The following is a 23320-nucleotide window of genomic DNA, read 5'->3' on the forward strand; positions in this document are numbered from 1 at the left end:
TTAAAGCGCCCGCCGTCCCCGCGAGCTCGCGAAGCAAAGAAAACGCATACGGAAGTCGCGCCCGCGTATGTAAACGATGTTCAAATCACACATGTGAGGTATCACCGCGATCGTCAGAGTGAGAGCAATAATTCTAGCACTAGAACTCCTCTGTAACTCTAACCTGGTAGCCAAAGCGTCACCTATTGAGATTTTTAGGTACTGTACTTTGTCGTCAACCCACGAGTGCGTGTGATTATAATGTGTGACATGTTTGGTATCTATTTACTCGGCGTAACATTATCTTTCACATTATGCAAAAAAATTGGGCTAATTTTACTGTTTCATTTTTTTTTAATTCTTGAAAGTGTCCCTTTTCCCAAAAAGTTGCGTTTAAAACACCGCTGCGCAAATACCGTGTGACATAAAATATTGCAACAATCGCCGTTTTATTCTCTAGAGTCTCTGCTAAAAAAAATACTGTATATATAATGTTTGGGGGTTCCAAGTAATTTCTAGCAAAAAATATGGATTTTAACTTGTAAACACCAAATGCCAAAAATAGGCTTAGTCATGAAAGGGTTAAAGGTCCGATGGAGCCCACACATGGCCGAATTGTCAGACAGATTAGTTCCGTCGGACCTTTGCTGTCGAAAAGTCCGGCCGTGTGTGTACGCGGCATTAGACTCACATTTATTTTTCATTTACCTGAGGAAAGGATGCTGAGCGAAGTTCAGACTGGATATCATATCCAACTCATAGGAACACTGCAGGGTTATATTCAGGGTATTTTTCCTTAGGTTTATTGTATCGAGGTGCTCCACAACAATGATGATATTAGCCTTATGTGTGACACGGGCATTGCTTATTTCCTTTATAGAAACAAAAAAAGAAATAATTATGAATAAAATAGATAGTGAGGACATCTACAGTGGTGTGAAAAAGTGTTTGCCCCCTTCCTCATTTCCTGTTCCTTTGCATGTTTGTCACACTTAAGTGTTTCGGAACATCAAACCAATTTAAACAATAGTCAAGGACAACACAAGTAAACACAAAATGCAATTTGTAAATGAAGGTGTTTATTATTAAAGGTGAAAAAAATCCAAACCATCATGGTCCTGTGTGAAAAAGTGATTGCCCCCTCAACCTAATAACTGGTTGGGCCACCCTTAGCAGCAACAACTGCAACCAAGCGTTTGCGATAACGTGCAATGAGGCTTTTACAGCGTCCTGGAGGAATTTTGGCCCACTCATCTTTGCAGAATTGTCCTAATTCAGTTACATTAGAGGGTTTTCGAGCATGAACGGCCTTTTTAAGGTCATACCACATCATCTCAATAGGATTCAGGTCAGGACTTTGGCTAGGCCACTCCAAAGTCTTCATTTTGTTTTTCTTCAGCCATTCGGTGGTGGACTTGCTGGTGTGTTTAGGATCATTGTCCTGCTGCAGAACCCAAGTTCGTTTCAGCTTGAGTACACGTACAGATGGTCGGACATTCTCCTTCAGGATCTCTTGGTAGACAGCAGAATTCATAGTTCCTTTTATCACGGCAAGTCTTCCAGGTCCTGAAGCAGCAAAACAGCCCCAGACCATCACACTACCACCACCATATTTTACTGTTTTTTACTTAATGTTCTTTTTATGAAATGCAGTGTTCCTTCTACGCCAGATATACTTGGACACACGCCTTCCAAAGAGTTCCACTTTTGTCTCATCGCTCCACAGAATGTTGTCCCAAAAGTCTTGGGGATCATCAAGATGTGTTGTGGAGAAATTGAGACGAGCTTTGATGTTCTTTTTGCTCAGCAGTGGTTTTCTCCTTGGAACTCTGCCATGCAGGCCATTTTTGCCCAGTCTTTTCCTGATGGTGGAGGCATGAACGCTGACCTTAACTGAGGCAAGTGAGGCCTGCAGTTCCTTGGACGTTGTTGTGGGGTCTTTTGTGACCTCTTGGATGAGTCGTCGCTGCGCTCTTGGGGTAATTTTGGGCGGCCGGCCACTCCTGGGAAGGTTCACCACTGTTCCATGTCTTCGCCATTTGTGGATAATGGCTCTCACTGTGGTTCGCTGGATTCCCAAAGCTTTGGAAATGGCTTTATAACCCTTTCCAGACTGATAGATCTCAATTACTTTCTTTCTCAATTGTTCCTGAATTTCTTTGGGTCTCGGCATGATGTGTAGCTTTTAAGGATCTTCTGGTGGACCTTACTGTGTCAAGCAGCTCCTATTTAAGTGATGCCTTGATTGTGAACAGGTGTGGCAATAATCAGGCCTGGGTGTGGCTAGAGAAATTGAACTCAGGTGTGGACAACCACAGTTATAGTATGTTTTAACAAGGGGGGCAATCACTTTTTCACACAGGGCCATGATGGTTTGGATTTTTTTTCACCTTTAATAATAAACACCTTCATTTACAAATTGCATTTTGTGTTTACTTGTGTTGTCCTTGACTATTGTTTAAATTGGTTTGATGTTCCGAAACACTTAAGTGTGACAAACATGCAAAGGAACAGGAAATGAGGAAGGGGGCAAACGCTTTTTCACACCACTGTATTTCCTCCACCCCCATCACACACACCAACTGCCATACAAATGCCATGTAACCTCCACTATAGGATAGAGCCATGAAAATTAATTTTCAACATTGTTCTGAAAATGTTTTATTTATTTATTTTAACAGTGGTGCCATTTTGTTTCCAAAATGTGTTCCATGAGGCTTCTTAAACATCGCCGAGCGTATAACAGAAAAACCTCATCTTCTGCTTTGCCAAGCCCTTTCCACCTCTACCGCCATTACAGGACATTTTCTCTCAATACCAGACTCTCAATCTATTTGGCATTGCAAGTCATTTTGAAGAAAAAGGGAAGATAGAAGTACTGTGACGTTATGAAAGGTGAGGTGATTGGTGGACGCTGTGTATCATCTTGCCTATGCGTTCATAGGCAGGAAACAAAGGTGGAATCTGGTCCAGGTTTTCCAGGCCACCTTGGCAGGACTGGTATAAGATCAGATTTTGTGGTCCACTAGTGACCACCAGCAGGTGGTATGAATAAAACAGGACTGGAGCAGGAGATTGCTCTTGGCCTGGGACTCAAGAAGCCAAACCTGAGGGAGCTACTGATATGGAGTTTGCTTTGCGAGAGAAAGGAAAAGGTTTGAGTTATGTTTGTTTTGTGGGCGACTGGGAGACGCCCTTCACCTGTGAGTGAGGAACCTGAAATGTTTAGTTAGTTCTAAATAAAACTGGATACAAGTCATATTTTAAGAAAACCTGCCCTTTGGACTACCTTTTTCCCCAGGGAAGGTGACCCCATTTGAGCTAAACCCCCCACAGTATATATATCTTGGGGTGTATTTATGAATAATTTGCAGAGCTAGCATGAGGCCACTCAATATCCCGCTACCAACGCTATGCCTGCTAATTCATGATGTATTTCTCCTATCTAAATTAGCGGCCTCCCTTAGCCCTTGTACACACGGTCGGAGATTTCGTCGGAATGTTTCCTATCGGACCGTTTTGTCTGATATTGCGACTGTATGTGGTCTCCATCGGACTGTTTCCGTCGGAATATCCGACGGACCAAGTTTTCCAACTTGCCGGTAAAATTTTCAGACAAAATGCTCCGATCGGACATACTCTGATCATGTGTAGCCTACTCCGACGGACAAAGTGCCACGCATGCTCAGATAAAATTCCTAGACCAAAGCTATTGGCTACTAGCCTGAACGTAGCCCCATCTAACAAAATAACGTCATTGCGCTATGTACAATCGGATTTTCCGACAACTTAGTCCGACCGTGTGTATGCAACATCACTTCCGGACCTCTTCCGGAATGAATCCGTTGGAATTACTCCGACGGATTTGGTTTTCAGAATCTCCGACCGTGTGTATAAGAGCTAAGATATCTGTATGATAACAGGAAATTAAAAACCCTCTGTAGACTACAGAAAGATCTCCTCCTAGATCCAACAGAAATGTTCCCATATATTCAAATTATCCATTGCCTTGCACATAAACCCCTCTCCATGTGAGAGATCCCCAATCAGATGTGGCTTTATCTTAAATCCCTTTTTTTCCAATAAAAAATCCCACCCCCATCACCTGACTTAGCCCTACTTAACCTATCCATAGAATCCATCCCCTTACCCCTCCACACAGTAGTAACCCAGATATTGTTGGCAGCAAGACTGTCAATTACTAGACTGTGGATGTCTACCACACCTCTACTGATTGATAAAACAACGCAATTGATCTAAATCCATTACACCAATGAAACACTGTTGTCCTCCAACAGGAAGATTTACAACATTATCCACAAAGCTTGGAGTCCATGGGCCCACTGGTATAAGCAACACTTTGGTGGCAATACCATCCCATAATGCTTAATCCTGGTGCAGTCTCCCTTATGTGATTGTTTCACTCTACCCCTCCTATGCTTTGTTTTCTATCCCACACCTCTAATGTTCCAATTATTGTTCAGGGCGAATATGAGGTGTTAATATTTTATCAGGGGGGAGAATCTGTCCACAGGACAACTATTAGTCGTCTCTCCACAAATCTGCCCTTTATGGAAGAGTGACAAGAAGAAAGACATTGGAGAAAGAAAGTCATAAGAAGTCCTGTTTGTAGTTTGTGAGAAGCCATGTGGGGGAGGGGGCAGCAAACATGTGGAAGAAGGTGATCTGGTCAGAGGAGACCAAAATTCTACTTTTTGGCCTAAAAGCAAAACGCTATGTGTGGGGAAAACTAACACTGCCCATCCCCCTGAACACACCATCCACACCGTGAGACATGGTGGTGGCAGCATCATGTGGTGGGGATGCTTTTATTCAGCAGGGACAGGGAATGGTCAGAGGTGATGGGAAGATGGATGGAGACAAATACAGGACAATCTTAGAAGAAAACCTGTTAGAGTCGGCAAAAGACTTGAGGCCGGGGCGGAGGTTCACCTTCCAGCAGGACAACGACCCGAAACATCCAGCCAGAGCTACAATGGAATGGTTTACATCAAAGCATATTCATGTGTGAGAATGGCCCAGTCACAGTCCAGACCTAAATCCCATTGAGAATCTGTGGCAAGACTTGAAAATTGGTGATCACAGACGCTCTCCATCCAATCTGACAGAGCTTGAGATATTTTACAAAGAAGAAGAATGGGCAGAAATGTCCTCTCTAGATGTGCAAAGCTGGTAGAGACACCCCCAAAAAGACTTGTAGAGAAAGAGAGTTCTACAAAGTATTGACTCCAGGGGGTGCCATACAAATGCCCCTCCCCCCACACTTTTCACATATTTATTTGTATCATTTATCATTTACCTTCCACTTCATAATGATGTGCCACTTTGTGTTGGTCCATCACATAAAATCCCAATAAAATATGTTTATGTTTTTGGTTGTTATATGACAAAAAGTAGCAAAACATTTAAATGGGGTATGAATATTTTTTCAAGGCACTGTGATTGGTTGGGGAGCATGCTGGCTAAGCAGACTACCCAATCCAGGAATGATGTGTGTCTGCACAGTGTCCTGTGCCTCCGAATGGCCAGAAAACAGGTGAGAACTGACCACCTAACATGGATCAGCTTCTGTACTTTGTGTGGTCAGGTGGAAGAAGTCCATGAAAATGATAGAGACTATGATTTATAGAATACACATACAGTATGTGAGCTCACACAGAGAATAGAAATACACATTCAGGGGAACACACGCTTTAACAATAATGGCAGCATTGGAGAAGACTTACGTAAGACTGGACTCCACAACCTCCAACTTTTAGAGAGGCCAGGATTGTGAAGGTATTTGTGACGGGGTCATCCTGGAAGTCATAGCAGGCGGTATCCTTCACATGACTCTTGTTGAAGTAAATGCTCAGATCATTAAACTGACACTTATGGAAGGTGGCTTTCATGTTGAAAGCTTCACAAGTCCGGTGAGGAACCATCTCTGACAAATCTTTAAATAGAACAAGAATATATTTTATTATCTTTCAGAGTCCCCATTACTTACTCCATTCATAAATACTTACTTATTTTGGATAATCTGCAAACGTCTGATAAAATTGTATTTGTTACATTCACTAACAGCCAAATTTGAAAGGAAATTCCAATACCTATAATTTAATAGTTAGTAATAGTTATTATTATTAGTTATTATATAAGTTATTATTAGTTGGTTAATTCTGATTTTCTAATTTTCGGGGTTTTTGGATTATTATTTTTTGGATTTTCAAATTTACAGATTTTAGATTTTATGACTTTACGAGTTTTCGAATTTTCAAATTGACAAATTTTCAAATATTCAAATTTTCAAATATTCTGAAAAAATCGTAAAATGTTTTTTTTTTGTCGAAATTTGTTAAAAAACGAATTCAGAATGAAACAAATCGCACATGTCTATTTGTTATTGAGACAGTGTGATTGCGCTTTTTCATATTGATCAGATTGTGTTTTGACTTCATCATCCCATAACCTGCAGGAGCTTCCAAAAACATTCTGCATGATTTTTAATCATGTACTGCCGTGTAATGCAACCCTTTTTTGAAGACTGGTTTAGAAATTCTGAATTTAAAAGGATTGAAAATATTGTAAAATTTTGGCCAGGTCACAACTAGACATATGTTTCAGACATTCTCTCAGCTCAACCACCCCCCCCATCCCCCCCCCCCCCAGTGATGTCACAAATTGCCAAAATAAAAAATAAAACCTCAACTGAAATTTTTGTGAATTGGGTCCAGCCAATGCTAAAAATGTTTTTGTTGGGGTTAAACTTTAAATGGTTTTTAGATAAAATTTGGGTTGGTAGATGACTTCAGCTATGAAATAGTGAGACAATCCGGAGTGACTCCTTTAGTCCTTGCATACATACCAGTGACGTTATACGGATTTTTGCAAAAACATCCAGATTGATCGTTCCTCAGCTGCCATTCCTCATCCGCTTTACACGTATATGTTGAAGGATCTAAAGAGAGAATTGGATACTTATGAGGACCAATCAAACTTCTGGGGGACTTTCATAAATCAGATAATATAATGAAGACGCGCTGAGAAATATGGAATGTTTACGGAGCTGTAAGAATCTATCTAGCTTTTGGAATTGCATATCGACATGTATTGCCTCTCGAACAGGTAACCGACTCAAACTCGCTCCAGCTATGGCCCTTCTAAGTATTAACTTAGACGCCTTCCCACCACCATACAAAACAATAGTGACTAATACCCTCATAGCCGCAAGACTTAGCCCACGTACACACGGTCGGAGATTTTGGCAACCAAATCCGTCGGATTTTGTCCGTCGGATTTAGTCTGACGGATTGTGTCCGAAACTGTTGCGCACACACGGTCGGGCCAAGTTGGCGAGAAATCCGATCTTTCAGAACGTGATGACGTAATTTTGTTACGATGGGACTACATTCAGGCTAGTAGCCAATAGCTTTGATGTAAGAATTTGATCTGAGCATGCGTGGCACTTGGTCCGATGAAAATGCTCTACACATGATCGGATTAGGTCCGTCCAGCCCAGTTGGTCGGGAAATATTTCCAACATGTTGGAAAATTGGGTCGGACGGAGATTCAGATGGAGTCAGTCCGATGCAGACCACACACAGTCGGATTATCTGACGACACGGTCCGATAAGACTCATTCCGACAGATTCTCCGACCGTGTGTACAAGGCTTTACAATAACCAAATTGTGGAAATCAATTGAAGACTCTAATCTTGATGAAGTTATTACAAGACTATTTATCCAATGCCTTGAAAAAGTATTCGTACTCCTTAAAATTTTCCACATCTTGTCATGTTACAACCAAAAACTTAAGTGTATTTTATTGGGATTTAATGTGATGGACCAACACAAAATGTCACATAATTGCTAAGTGGAAGGAAAATGATAAATGATACAAATAAATATGTGAAAAGTGTGGAGGAGGGGCATTTATTTGGCTCCCCATGGAGTCAATACTTTGAAGAACTTCCTTTTGCTGCAATTACAGATTCAAGTCTTTTTCGGGGTGTCTCTACCAGCTTTGCCCATCTAGAGAGGACATTTCTGCCCATTCTTCTTCTTTGTAAAATATCTCAAGCTCTGTCAGATTGGATGGAGAGCGTCTGTGATCAGCAATTTTCAAGTCTTGCCACAGATTCTCAATGGGATTTAGGTCTGGACTGTGACTGGGCAATTCTAACACATGAATATGCTTTGATGTAAACCATTCCATTGTAGCTCTGGCTGGATGTTTCGGGTCGTTGTCCTGCTGGAAGGGGAACCTCAGCCCTGGCCTCAAGTCTTTTGCCGACTCTAACAGGTTTTCTTCTAAGATTGTCCTGTATTTGGCTCCATCCATCTTCCCATCAACTCTGACCAGCTTCCCTGTCCCTGCTGAAGAAAACCATCCCCACCACATGATGCTGCCACCACCATGTCTCACGGTGGGGATGGTGTGTTCGGGGGATGGGCGGTGTTAGTTTTCCCCACACATAGCGTTTTGCTTTTAGGCCAAAAAGTAGAATTTTGGTCTCCTCTGACCAGATCACCTTCTTCCACATGTTTGCTGCCCCCTCCCCCACATGGCTTCTCACAAACTACAAACAGGACTTCTTATGACTTTCTTTCTCCAATGTCTTTCTTCTTGTCACTCTTCCATAAAGGGCAGATTTGTGGAGAGACGACTAATAGTTGTCCTGTGGACAGATTCTCCCCCCTGAGCTGTGGATCTCTGCAGCTCCTCCAGAGTTACCATGGACCTCTTGGCTCTTCTCTGATGAATGCTCTCCTTGCCCGGCTGGTCAGTTTAGGTGGACGGCCATGTCTTGGTAGGTTTGCAGTTGTGCCCATACTCTTTCCATTTTCCGATGATGGATTGAATAGAGCTCCGTGAGATGGTCAAAGCTTGGGAGATTTTATTATAACCCAACCCTGCTTTATACTTCTCCACAACTTTATCCCCGACCTGTCTGGTGTGTTCCTTGGCCTTCATGATGTTTGTTCACTAATGTTCTCTAAACAACCTCTGAGGACTTCACAGAACAGCTGTATTCATACTGAGATTAAATGACACACAGGTGGACTCTATTTACTAATTAGGTGACTTCTGAAGGCAATTGGTTCCACTAGATCTTAGTTAGTGGTATCAGAGTAAAGGGGGCTAAATACAAATGCCCCTCCCCCACACTTATCACTTATTGATTTGTAAAAAAAAAACATTTATCATTTTCCTTCCACTTCACAATTATGTGCCACTTTGTGTTGGTCTATCACATAAAATCCCAATAGTTGGGATTGGTTATAACATGACAAAAGTGGTATGAATACTTTTTCAAGGCACTGTACAAGCACATTACAAATTAATGTTAGCCCGAAAAAAACTATAACATAAATTTCAACTTCAACTTCAACTTTCAACAAGAGACACTGGCTCAACTGGACTACCCTCCCTGAAGCCTCTACAACTACTGAAAGAACTTTATCAACACTCCTAGTTAACAATAAACTCTTTCCTCTTTATTAAGAATGTTAAAGTAAAGCAATTGTTTCTTGTATAGGGGATATTCCCTTCCTATGTATTAATGATATGAAACGCGTTCCCCACCTCTCTGTCCCATTATATTCCCTTCCTACGTATTAATGATATATTATGCACCGGCATTTTATACATATGAAATGTCTATATTTTTAGTTACCTATTGTCATGTTTTAGTCAATATCTTACTTTGTTATTATATTAGACTTAGCACTGCCGAAAAATGTATCCCTTTTGGCTTAATTTTATTTTTTTTCTTTCATTTTTTCAGGACATTCGTTATGATCGCAATTCGTAAAAATTCAAAAATTTTAAAATTTGTAAATTAGTAAATTTGAAAACCCGAAAAGGAGAAAGAAAATCCAAAAATTTGAAAGAATAACTGAATAACTAACTAATAATAACTAATTATTAAATTCTAGGTATTGGAATTTCACTTTCAAATTTGGCTGTTAGTGAACGTAACGAATACAAATGTATCCAAAGTTACGAATTATCCGAAAATAACAAATGCTGCATATAAACAAATGTAACGGAATAAATGAAAAATAAATAATAATAATAATATGTTTTTATTATTATTATTATTTTTTTTTTATTATTATTAATTCAATAAGTTCCATGCGTTTAGATATGGTGTTCATTATTTTGGATAATCCGCAACTAGTGATGGCCGAACGGTTCGCCCGGCGGTCGTTTCGCGGCGAATTTCCGACTTTCGCCGTCCGCGGGTTCGAACGCCTTTTTCCGTCGTTCGCCCCGGCGGACTTACGTGTTTAATGTATACAAGAACTTTAACCTTTCGTGACACGTTTATCATGTGTTACAGGACAACCAATTGAGACATGACAGCTCATGGACACTTGGACATTCCCCCTAACCTATAAATACACCCGATCCGGTGGCCATTTTACATTCTTTCTTCTGTCACTGTAGGGAAAGGATCCTGTGTGGAGTAGGGACAGAGAAAACGCTAGCTATTTGGTACACAAAAGTTCTTTTCAGGACTGGTATAGGTGTTAGGTCAGCAGCCTGAGTTTCTTTTGTCAGTTTAGATAAAGGGACAGAGCGCTGTATGCTGCTATTTTAGGGACAGCTCAGCCAGATTAGTCTTTCTTCATCATCATCATCATCATCATCATTAGCTGTTACTATCAGGTCCACAAAAGAGCTGTTCCAGCTAATCGTTCCAGCCTACTCTTTTTTGCCAATTTGTATAGGGACAGGCAGGAAGCAGTGTGTCAGGCAGTGAGGATAATTTTAAAGACTTGCTGTTACTATTAGTTCCACAAAGGTTCTTTTCAGGACTGGTATCAGTGGTACGGTAATAGGCTTGTACACGTATAATATTCTTTCTTCCAAATATAGAAAGAATATTATACTTGACTGCTGCCCTTCTGCTGCAGTCTGCTAATCATTCACAACTCACTTGTTCCACAAAGCTCTTTATCAGGACTGGTAACTTGGTCTGTCTAGGGTGCTACGGTACATAGGCTTGGGTGCGGTACAGTCTGCTGTTCTGTAAGGACCGCTATCGGTCCACAATACATAGGGTTGCCGTGCACTACTGCTGACCGCTGCCCTATACTGCAGCAGTCCTTCATTGGTATAGGGACTGACGTACAGTCTGCTAATCACTAACACACAACCTGCTTGGTCCACAAAAGTTCTTATAAGGACTGGTAACTTGGTATAGGGTGCTACGGTACATAGGCCTGAGTGCGTTACAGTCTGCTGTTCTGTAAGGACCGCTATCGGTCCACAATACATAGGGTTGCCGTGCACTACTGCTGACCGCTGCCCTATACTGCAGCAGTCCTTCAGCGGTATAGGGACTGACGCACAGTCTGCTAAACACTAACACACAACCTGCTTGGTCCACAAAAGTTTTTATAAGGACTGGTAACTTGGTATAGGGTGCTACGGTACATAGGCCTGAGTGCAGTACAGTCTGCTGTTCTGTAAGGACCGCTATCGGTCCACAATACATAGGGTTGCCGTGCACTACTGCTGACCGCTGCCCTATACTGCAGCAGTCCTTCATTGGTATAGGGACTGACGTACAGTCTGCTAATCACTAACACACAACCTGCTTGGTCCACAAAAGTTCTTATAAGGACTGGTAACTTGGTATAGGGTGCTACGGTACATAGGCCTGAGTGCGTTACAGTCTGCTGTTCTGTAAGGACCGCTATCGGTCCACAATACATAGGGTTGCCGTGCACTACTGCTGACCGCTGCCCTATACTGCAGCAGTCCTTCATTGGTATAGGGACTGACGTACAGTCTGCTAATCACTAACACACAACCTGCTTGTTCCACAAAAGTTCTTATAAGGACTGGTAACTTGGTATAGGGTGCTACGGTACATAGGCCTGAGTGCGTTACAGTCTGCTGTTCTGTAAGGACCGCTATCGGTCCACAATACATAGGGTTGCCGTGCACTACTGCTGACCGCTGCCCTATACTGCAGCAGTCCTTCATTGGTATAGGGACTGACGTACAGTCTGCTAATCACTAACACACAACCTGCTTGGTCCACAAAAGTTCTTATAAGGACTGGTAACTTGGTATAGGGTGCTACGGTACATAGGCCTGAGTGCGTTACAGTCTGCTGTTCTGTAAGGACCGCTATCGGTCCACAATACATAGGGTTGCCGTGCACTACTGCTGACCGCTGCCCTATACTGCAGCAGTCCTTCAGCGGTATAGGGACTGACGCACAGTCTGCTAAACACTAACACACAACCTGCTTGGTCCACAAAAGTTTTTATAAGGACTGGTAACTTGGTATAGGGTGCTACGGTACATAGGCCTGAGTGCGTTACAGTCTGCTGTTCTGTAAGGACCGCTATCGGTCCACAATACATAGGGTTGCCGTGCACTACTGCTGACCGCTGCCCTATACTGCAGCAGTCCTTCATTGGTATAGGGACTGACGTACAGTCTGCTAATCACTAACACACAACCTGCTTGGTCCACAAAAGTTCTTATAAGGACTGGTAACTTGGTATAGGGTGCTACGGTACATAGGCCTGAGTGCGTTACAGTCTGCTGTTCTGTAAGGACCGCTATCGGTCCACAATACATAGGGTTGCCGTGCACTACTGCTGACCGCTGCCCTATACTGCAGCAGTCCTTCAGCGGTATAGGGACTGACGCACAGTCTGCTAAACACTAACACACAACCTGCTTGGTCCACAAAAGTTTTTATAAGGACTGGTAACTTGGTATAGGGTGCTACGGTACATAGGCCTGAGTGCAGTACAGTCTGCTGTTCTGTAAGGACCGCTATCGGTCCACAATACATAGGGTTGCCGTGCACTACTGCTGACCGCTGCCCTATACTGCAGCAGTCCTTCATTGGTATAGGGACTGACGTACAGTCTGCTAATCACTAACACACAACCTGCTTGGTCCACAAAAGTTCTTATAAGGACTGGTAACTTGGTATAGGGTGCTACGGTACATAGGCCTGAGTGCGTTACAGTCTGCTGTTCTGTAAGGACCGCTATCGGTCCACAATACATAGGGTTGCCGTGCACTACTGCTGACCGCTGCCCTATACTGCAGCAGTCCTTCATTGGTATAGGGACTGACGTACAGTCTGCTAATCACTAACACACAACCTGCTTGTTCCACAAAAGTTCTTATAAGGACTGGTAACTTGGTATAGGGTGCTACGGTACATAGGCTTGAGTGCGGTACAGTCTGCTGTTCTGTAAGGACCGCTATCGGTCCACAATAGATAGGGTTGACGTGCACCACTGCTGACCGCTGCCCTATACTGCAGCAGTCCTTCAGCGGTATAGGGACTGACGTACAGTCTGCTAAACACTAATACACAACCTGCTTGGTCCACAAAAGTTCTTATAAGGACTGGTAACTTGGTATAGGGTGCTACGGTACATAGGCTTGAGTGCGGTACAGTCTGCTGTTCTGTAAGGACCGCTATCGGTCCACAATAGATAGGGTTGACGTGCACCACTGCTGACCGCTGCCCTATACTGCAGCAGTCCTTCAGCGGTATAGGGACTGACGCACAGTCTGCTAAACACTAACACACAACCTGCTTGGTCCACAAAAGTTTTTATAAGGACTGGTAACTTGGTATAGGGTGCTACGGTACATAGGCCTGAGTGCGTTACAGTCTGCTGTTCTGTAAGGACCGCTATCGGTCCACAATACATAGGGTTGCCGTGCACTACTGCTGACCGCTGCCCTATACTGCAGCAGTCCTTCATTGGTATAGGGACTGACGTACAGTCTGCTAATCACTAACACACAACCTGCTTGGTCCACAAAAGTTCTTATAAGGACTGGTAACTTGGTATAGGGTGCTACGGTACATAGGCCTGAGTGCGTTACAGTCTGCTGTTCTGTAAGGACCGCTATCGGTCCACAATACATAGGGTTGCCGTGCACTACTGCTGACCGCTGCCCTATACTGCAGCAGTCCTTCAGCGGTATAGGGACTGACGCACAGTCTGCTAAACACTAACACACAACCTGCTTGGTCCACAAAAGTTTTTATAAGGACTGGTAACTTGGTATAGGGTGCTACGGTACATAGGCCTGAGTGCAGTACAGTCTGCTGTTCTGTAAGGACCGCTATCGGTCCACAATACATAGGGTTGCCGTGCACTACTGCTGACCGCTGCCCTATACTGCAGCAGTCCTTCATTGGTATAGGGACTGACGTACAGTCTGCTAATCACTAACACACAACCTGCTTGTTCCACAAAAGTTCTTATAAGGACTGGTAACTTGGTATAGGGTGCTACGGTACATAGGCTTGAGTGCGGTACAGTCTGCTGTTCTGTAAGGACCGCTATCGGTCCACAATAGATAGGGTTGACGTGCACCACTGCTGACCGCTGCCCTATACTGCAGCAGTCCTTCAGCGGTATAGGGACTGACGTACAGTCTGCTAAACACTAATACACAACCTGCTTGGTCCACAAAAGTTCTTATAAGGACTGGTAACTTGGTATAGGGTGCTACGGTACATAGGCTTGAGTGCGGTACAGTCTGCTGTTCTGTAAGGACCGCTATCGGTCCACAATAGATAGGGTTGACGTGCACCACTGCTGACCGCTCACCTATACTGCAGCAGTCCTTCAGCGGTATAGGGACTGACGTACAGTCTGCTAATCACTAACACACAACCTGCTTGTTCCACAAAAGTTCTTATAAGGACTGGTAACTTGGTATAGGGTGCTACGGTACATAGGCTTGAGTGCGGTACAGTCTGCTGTTCTGTAAGGACCGCTATCGGTCCACAATAGATAGGGTTGACGTGCACCACTGCTGACCGCTGCCCTATACTGCAGCAGTCCTTCAGCGGTATAGGGACTGACGTACAGTCTGCTAAACACTAATACACAACCTGCTTGGTCCACAAAAGTTCTTATAAGGACTGGTAACTTGGTATAGGGTGCTACGGTACATAGGCTTGAGTGCGGTACAGTCTGCTGTTCTGTAAGGACCGCTATCGGTCCACAATAGATAGGGTTGACGTGCACCACTGCTGACCGCTGCCCTATACTGCAGCAGTCCTTCAGCGGTATAGGGACTGACGTACAGTCTGCTAAACACTAATACACAACCTGCTTGGTCCACAAAAGTTCTTATAAGGACTGGTAACTTGGTATAGGGTGCTACGGTACATAGGCTTGAGTGCGGTACAGTCTGCTGTTCTGTAAGGACCGCTATCGGTCCACAATAGATAGGGTTGACGTGCACCACTGCTGACCGCTCACCTATACTGCAGCAGTCCTTCAGCGGTATAGGGACTGACGTACAGTCTGCTAATCACTAACACACAACCTGCTTGTTCCACAAAAGTTCTTATAAGGACTGGTAACTTGGTATAGGGTGCTACGGTACATAGGCTTGAGTGCGGTACAGTCTGCTGTTCTGTAAGGACCGCTATCGGTCCACAATAGATAGGGTTGACGTGCACCACTGCTGACCGCTGCCCTATACTGCAGCAGTCCTTCAGCGGTATAGGGACTGACGTACAGTCTGCTAAACACTAATACACAACCTGCTTGGTCCACAAAAGTTCTTATAAGGACTGGTAACTTGGTATAGGGTGCTACGGTACATAGGCTTGAGTGCGGTACAGTCTGCTGTTCTGTAAGGACCGCTATCGGTCCACAATAGATAGGGTTGACGTGCACCACTGCTGACCGCTGCCCTATACTGCAGCAGTCCTTCAGCGGTATAGGGACTGACGTACAGTCTGCTAAACACTAATACACAACCTGCTTGGTCCACAAAAGTTCTTATAAGGACTGGTAACTTGGTATAGGGTGCTACGGTACATAGGCTTGAGTGCGGTACAGTCTGCTGTTCTGTAAGGACCGCTATCGGTCCACAATAGATAGGGTTGACGTGCACCACTGCTGACCGCTGCCCTATACTGCAGCAGTCCTTCAGCGGTATAGGGACTGACGTACAGTCTGCTAAACACTAATACACAACCTGCTTGGTCCACAAAAGTTCTTATAAGGACTGGTAACTTGGTATAGGGTGCTACGGTACATAGGCTTGAGTGCGGTACAGTCTGCTGTTCTGTAAGGACCGCTATCGGTCCACAATAGATAGGGTTGACGTGCACCACTGCTGACCGCTCACCTATACTGCAGCAGTCCTTCAGCGGTATAGGGACTGACGTACAGTCTGCTAATCACTAACACACAACCTGCTTGTTCCACAAAAGTTCTTATAAGGACTGGTAACTTGGTATAGGGTGCTACGGTACATAGGCTTGAGTGCGGTACAGTCTGCTGTTCTGTAAGGACCGCTATCGGTCCACAATAGATAGGGTTGACGTGCACCACTGCTGACCGCTGCCCTATACTGCAGCAGTCCTTCAGCGGTATAGGGACTGACGTACAGTCTGCTAATCACTAACACACAACCTGCTTGTTCCACAAAAGTTCTTATAAGGACTGGTAACTTGGTATAGGGTGCTACGGTACATAGGCTTGAGTGCGGTACAGTCTGCTGTTCTGTAAGGACCGCTATCGGTCCACAATAGATAGGGTTGACGTGCACCACTGCTGACCGCTGCCCTATACTGCAGCAGTCCTTCAGCGGTATAGGGACTGACGTACAGTCTGCTAAACACTAATACACAACCTGCTTGGTCCACAAAAGTTCTTATAAGGACTGGTAACTTGGTATAGGGTGCTACGGTACATAGGCTTGAGTGCGGTACAGTCTGCTGTTCTGTAAGGACCGCTATCGGTCCACAATAGATAGGGTTGACGTGCACCACTGCTGACCGCTCACCTATACTGCAGCAGTCCTTCAGCGGTATAGGGACTAAGAGTTTTGTCACAGGGTCATTTAAAAAATGACATGCAGAGGAAGAGGCAGGCCCTTCCGCAGGGGTGGTAGGGGTAGGGCAGGAGCAACAGGCTTGAGCCAAAGTGGGAAGTTGCAGAAGGTGCGTTCAATTACTTTAAAGGATGCACCAGACTTGGTTGAGTGGCTCGCTCAGCCTTACTCTTCTGCACCCTCCTCATCCTCTCGATCTGCACCCTCTTCTTCACTCTCTGCTATGTGCACCCCCAAAGACACTACCACCAACAACACGACCACCACCACCACCACCACATACCTTCCGCTTGAGTCACTGGAATTATTTTCCGATCCATATCAAGAGGACATTTCTGATGCGCAGCCACTCTTGGTATTGGATCAGGAAGAGGAGGTAGCAACAAGCGCTACTCAGCAGTCTGACGCCAGTACCCAGATCAGCCCAAGGAGGAGGTTGGTCCCCGGTGTTGCTGCCTACTCTACTTATAGCGGTGGGGAAGGTGACGTTGATGATGACGTGTCTAGTGATGTCACGTGGGTGCCCACAAGAGAGGAAGAGGAGGGGAGTTCAGAGGGAGATATGGACCAGCAGATAGGGAGGAGAAGCAGCAATGACTTACATTGCACAGCAGGGACAAAGCAGACTGCAAATGTATCAGGAGCGAGTCATCGACCATGTACGGTCACATCTGGCGCTCCCAGGACACCGGCACATGGCTCCGCAGTGTGGGCTTTTTTTAACGTGTCCGCTGCTGACAATAGCGTTGCCATCTGCAATCTTTGCAGTCAACGCGTTAGTCGCGGTAAGCCCAATACTCACCTAGGGACGACCGCCTTAAGAAGGCACATGAGCAGCCATCACCGAGCCCAGTGGGAGCAACGGAACACACAAAGCCACACTGCAGGCTCTCACCGTCCAGCCTCGTCTTCTACTTCTCCTTCTCCTCTCTCCTCACAATTGTCCTCCACTCCACCTTCCATCACGCCAAGCTCACATTTTTCTGCAAAAAGGCAGGCTTCCGTGGGCCTAATGTTTGAGCGTAAAAAAATGATGACGCCGGATAACCCTCTTGCCCAACGGTTGGCGGCTGGCTTGTCAGAACTCATAGCCCGCCAACTACTGCCATATAAACTGGTGGACTCGGAGGCCTTTCGCAAATTTGTGGCCATTGGAACACCACAATGGAAGGTCCCAGGAAGGAAGTATTTCTCAGAGAAGGGCATCCCAGAGCTATATGGCCATGTTCAGCGGCAAGTGAATGTATCTCTGGCACACAGTGTCGGTGCCAAGATACATCTGACCACAGACACGTGGTCTAGCAAACACGGGCAGGGAAGGTATATCAGTTTTACTGCCCACTGGGTGAACCTTCTGACGGCCGTCAAGCATGTAACCCGTGGCACCCGTGTAGATTTGGTTTTACCGCCACGGATTGCATGCAGGCCTGACTCTTCTTCTCCTCCTCCTACTCCATCCTCCTCCCTCTCCTCCTCAGCTGCCTCCTCCTTTTCCGCTGCTAGCGTCTCTTCCACTGCACCGCCCAAGCTCCCCAGAACCTATTCCACATGCCAGGTGAGACGTTGCCATGCCGTGCTGCGTCTGTTGTGCCTGGAAGCAAAGAGCCACACTGGCCCGGCACTCCTTTCAGCTTTGCGTTCACAGGCAGATGAGTGGCTAACACCGCTCAATTTGACAGTTGGTAAAGTGGTGTGTGACAACGGTGCCAATCTGCTTAGCGCATTGAAACAGGGCAAAATCACGCACGTGCCGTGCATGGCACACGTCTTAAACTTGGTCGTGCAGCGATTCCTTGTCAAATACCCTGGGGTCCAGGACATCTTGCGGCAGGCAAGGAAAATCTCGGCCCATTTCAGAAGATCTTACACGGCCATGGCTCGCCTTGCTGACATTCAGCGGCGACACCATCTGCCGGTCAGACGTCTTATTTGCGATTGCCCGACGCGATGGAACTCAACCTTCTATATGCTTGATAGGCTGCTCCAGCAGAAACGTGCAGTTAACGTCTACCTGTATGAACTCTGCGAAAGAAACGGTTCTGGGGAGCTGGGTTTTTTTTCACCGCGCCAGTGGCTGCTCATGCGCGACACATGCAGACTTCTGCGGCCATTTGAGGAGATCACCAAACTGGTCAGTCGCAGCCATGGCGCCATCAGTGACATGGTACCTTATGCCTTCTTTCTGGAGCGTGCATTGCGTCGTGTCATTGATCAGGCTGTGGAGGAGCAGGAGCGGGAAGATGAGGAAGTCGCAATGCTGGATGAATTCCCAGGGGGGGCTACTCTATCTGAGACAAGTCAACAACAGGAGTCTGATGAGGAGTCAGAGGAGGATGGTGCCGGGGCGGATGAGCAGGAGCAAGAAGAGCATGCTTTAAACCTTTCTGGGATCCCTGTTGTGCGAGGATGGGGAGAGGAGAATGAAGAGGACGACATTATCCTGGATGATGAGCAGGAGCCAGGCCACCACACCGCTTCCACTTTAGTGCAAATGGGGGCCTTCATGCTCCAGTGTTTTAATAGGGACCCCCGTATAAAAAGCATGAGGGTCAAGGACCAGTACTGGGTGGCAACGTACTTAGACCCCCGGTACAAACACAAAATGGCGGAAATGTTACCGCCGTCGCAGAGGGCTGTCAGAATGCAGCACTTCCAGGCCTTGCTTCGAGAAATGCTGCATTCTGCTTTTGCGTGCGCTGGCAGAGGAGCAATTCCCACTCCCAGAGAAGGATTTGCGGGTACCAATCCAACAGCGCCTGCAAGAAGAGGCCGGTTTGAAGATGTGTTGGTGACTTCGGATATGAGGTCATTCTTTCAGCCGACCCATCGACAGGTGTCATCCGGATCCAGCATCAGGGAACGCCTAGACCGTCAGGTGTCCGACTACATTGGGTTAACGGCCGATGTGGACGCTCTGAGGAGTGATGAACCCCTAGACTACTGGGTGGGCAGGCTTGACCTCTGGCCAGAGCTTGCCCAATTTGCAATCGAACTGTTGGCTTGCCCCTCATCCAGTGTCCTGTCCGAAAGGACGTTCAGCGCAGCAGGGGGGATTGTGACCGATAAGCGTACTCGCCTAGCTCACCACAGTGTTAACTACCTCACATTTCTAAAAATGAATGAGGCATGGATCTCGGAGGAATTCAACACATGTGATCAGTAGACCATGTATATGTCTATAAACAATTTTTGGAATCAAGCACACAGACCTTCTTAATTCATTTGGCTCACTTCCCTGACCCAAAAAAGCACACCGTACTATATGCCCCTACCCTCCTCTTTGAAGAGGTTGAGCGGTGTCATATTTCTACTGGGGCTGCTTATTATGAGGGGTTCCCACCATCCCTGTGCTGTGCTGACTTCCTCCTGGGTGTTCTTATTATGAGGGGCTCCCACCATCCCTGTGCTGTGCTGACTTCCTCCTGGGGGTTCTTATTATGAGGGGATCACACCATCCCTGTGCTGTGCTGACTTCCTCCTGGGGCTGCTTACGGTGCTGCTGTCAGCGCTGTATGTCACGGAGCTGCTGTCAGCGCTGTATGTCACGGAGCTGCTGTCAGTGCTGTATGTCACGGAGCTGCTGTCAGCGCTGTATGTCACGGAGCTGCTGTCAGCGCTGTATGTCACGGAGCTGCTGTCAGCGCTGTATGTCACGGAGCTGCTGTCAGCGCTGTATGTCACGGAGCTGCTGTCAGCGCTGTATGTCACGGAGCTGCTGTCAGCGCTGTATGTCACGGAGCTGCTGTCAGCGCTGTATGTCACGGAGCTGCTGTCAGCGCTGTATGTCACGGTGCTGCTGTCAGCGCTGTATGTCACGGAGCTGCTGTCAGCGCTGTATGTCACGGAGCTGCTGTCAGTGCTGTATGTCACGGAGCTGCTGTCAGCGCTGTATGTCACGGAGCTGCTGTCAGCGCTGTATGTCACGGAGCTGCTGTCAGCGCTGTATGTCACGGTGCTGCTGTCAGCGCTGTATGTCACGGAGCTGCTGTCAGCGCTGTATGTCACGGAGCTGCTGTCAGCGCTGTATGTCACGGAGCTGCTGTCAGCGCTGTATGTCACGGAGCTGCTGTCAGCGCTGTATGTCACGGAGCTGCTGTCAGCGCTGTATGTCACGGTGCTGATGTCAGTGCTCTGTATTACGGTGCTGCTGTCAGTGCTCTGTATCTCCTGCACCCTCTTGTTTGCCTACCCTGGTCCCTGACCTTCCCTCTCCTCCATTGCCTTCATTAGCTCCATAGTCCTGAATTGTCAGAACAATTTCCCAAATAAAAAAAAAATGCTTGTAGTTATCGATCCCAAATTCACCTCATACATGTATTATGCTATTGTCCAGGTGGTGGGACTACGTGCTACCCCCTAATAATTACCCCGTGGCCGCAAATTCGACCTAAAGGTTTGCGAAATTCGCCTCCCATTGAAGTCAATGGAGCCCGCGGCGAACGGTCGTTTTCGCGAACGTTTGTGTCCGTTCGCGTTTCGCGTTCGCGAAACGTCCCGTCGGAAGTTCGTCCATCACTATCCGCAACGTCTGATAAAATTGTATTTGTTACATTCACTAACAGCCAAATTTGAAAGGAAATTCCAATACCTATAATTTAATAGATGTAATAGTAATAGTTATTATTATGAGTTATTATATAAGTTATTATTAGTTGGTTAATTCTGATTTTCTAATTTTATAGGTTTTCGGATTTTTTTTTTTTGGATTTTCAAATTTACGGATTTTAGATTTTCTGACTTTACGAGCTTCCGAATTTTCAAATTGACGAATTTTCAAATATTCAAATTAGCAAATATGCAGAAAAAAATCGTAAAATGGGTTAAGTCGAAAATTGTTAAAAAACGAATTCAGAATGAAACAAATCGCACATGTCTATTTGTTATTGAGGCAGTGCGATCGCGCTTTTTCATATTGATCAGGTTGGGTTTTGACTTCATCAATGATATGAAACGCGTTCTCCACTTCTATGTCCCATTATATTCCCTTCCTACGTATTAATGATATGAAATGTGTTCTCCACTTCTATGTGTCCCATTTACAGTTGGACCCCATAGGGGTAAATAGGGTAGTAATGGTCACACGCTACCTCAACCGAGAATAATGACTACGCTAGCAGGCTTCTATCGGTTATTTGTTATTATTATAACTCTGATTCAGATATTGTATGGATACCAATCCTGTCTTCTATAGAGAGAGAAAAACTATTTTTATGCATTCTATTCTGTAACCTTCATATATACCACATAAAAATCTTTTGAAAGCTAAAAAAAAAAAAACGATGGAATGTAATTGTAGAATGAGTGAATTGGTTTGGAAACCCAATGAATCTGCAAATTGGGAGTTTTTTTTAACTTTATATGCAAGGACGTCCATCAAGTCTGCCTTTTACTTTCCATCAAATAAAAAAAATGATGAAACAGCCGTTCTCCTCCATTGGTCTTATTAACACGGATTATGGGGAGACTTTTATCGATGTGTGTGGTCTTGTAACAGCTCTCTGCTCAGAGCAGAAGGGAGGACTGAGCGATCGGCGGTGCTTGATTGCTCAGTTCTTGGGGTGGAGCTGGTGGGAGACAGCTGCAGCTGGGATTGGTGAGGTTAGTGTGATTTTTTTATTTTTTTCTACTATTCCTAATATAAAGTGGAACCTCGGATTACAAGCATAATCCATTCCAGGAGAATGCTCGTAATCCAAAGTACTCTCATATCAAAGCAAGTTTTCCCATTGAAGTCAATGGAAACGAAAAATCCGTATTGACTTCAATGGGATGCAATAGCGCATGTGACCAGAGGCGGGGGGCGCCCTAGAGCCTCGGAAACGGCCGAAAAGGCCAGAGGACACTATGGCTGACCTCGGCAAACCTTGGAAAAACTTCCTACCCGCGGTCGACAGTGCTGTACTCTGGCCTTTCGTGCATTTCCGAATGTGACGTTCGCCTCTGCTCGGCTCCGGCGCCCCCCCACCACCTCAGGCCAAAAGCGGTTCTGCACACCGCCTTGGACTGATTTGTGCTCATTATGCGAGACAACATTCACAAACCGAGTCACGATTTTTTAAAAATACAGTGCTCATACTGCGAAACGTTCGTTAACCGCGTTACTCGCAATCCGAGGTTCCACTGTACTTATTTTTTAAAGCTTAATGCAGAATTCCAACCACTTTTAGAACCTTTTCTCTAAATGATTATTATACCATATAGATATAGCATTGTAAATATTTAAATAAATATGTCCGCCACCCCATCAAATCATCCTCTGCAGCTATTACCTTTTGTACCACCCCCTCCCTTTAGAATGTAAGCTCTACGAGCCGGGGGCCCTCCTGTACCTTTTGTATTGTACTGTAATTGTGTTGTCCCCCCTATACATAGTAAAGCGCTGAGTAAACTGTTGGCGCTATATAAATCGATAATAATAATAATATCCGGCGGCGCACTGTCTCCTGGGAGTTTTGTGTCACAATCCCCAGG

The 23320-nt window shown here is 45.4% G+C and overlaps 1 protein-coding gene across 1 annotated transcript in view; it reads right to left on the bottom strand.

Moving 5' to 3' along the window:
* Positions 1-23320, bottom strand: part of LOC143925259 (uromodulin-like) — a 172170-nt gene that overhangs the window by 139892 nt on the left and 8958 nt on the right. The window contains exons 3-5 of the mRNA XM_077449850.1: positions 6848-6940; positions 5727-5935; positions 688-851 (exon numbers count right to left, since the gene is read on the bottom strand). Of these exons, the coding sequence (XP_077305976.1) occupies positions 688-851; positions 5727-5935; positions 6848-6940 (466 nt within the window). The remainder of the gene's footprint in view (positions 1-687; positions 852-5726; positions 5936-6847; positions 6941-23320) is intronic.

This window comes from Lithobates pipiens, unplaced genomic scaffold, assembly GCF_037356315.1.
Source record: "Lithobates pipiens isolate NorthernLeopardFrog02 unplaced genomic scaffold, aLitPip1_a1.2 Scaffold_22, whole genome shotgun sequence".
NCBI lineage: Eukaryota > Metazoa > Chordata > Amphibia > Anura > Ranidae > Lithobates > Lithobates pipiens.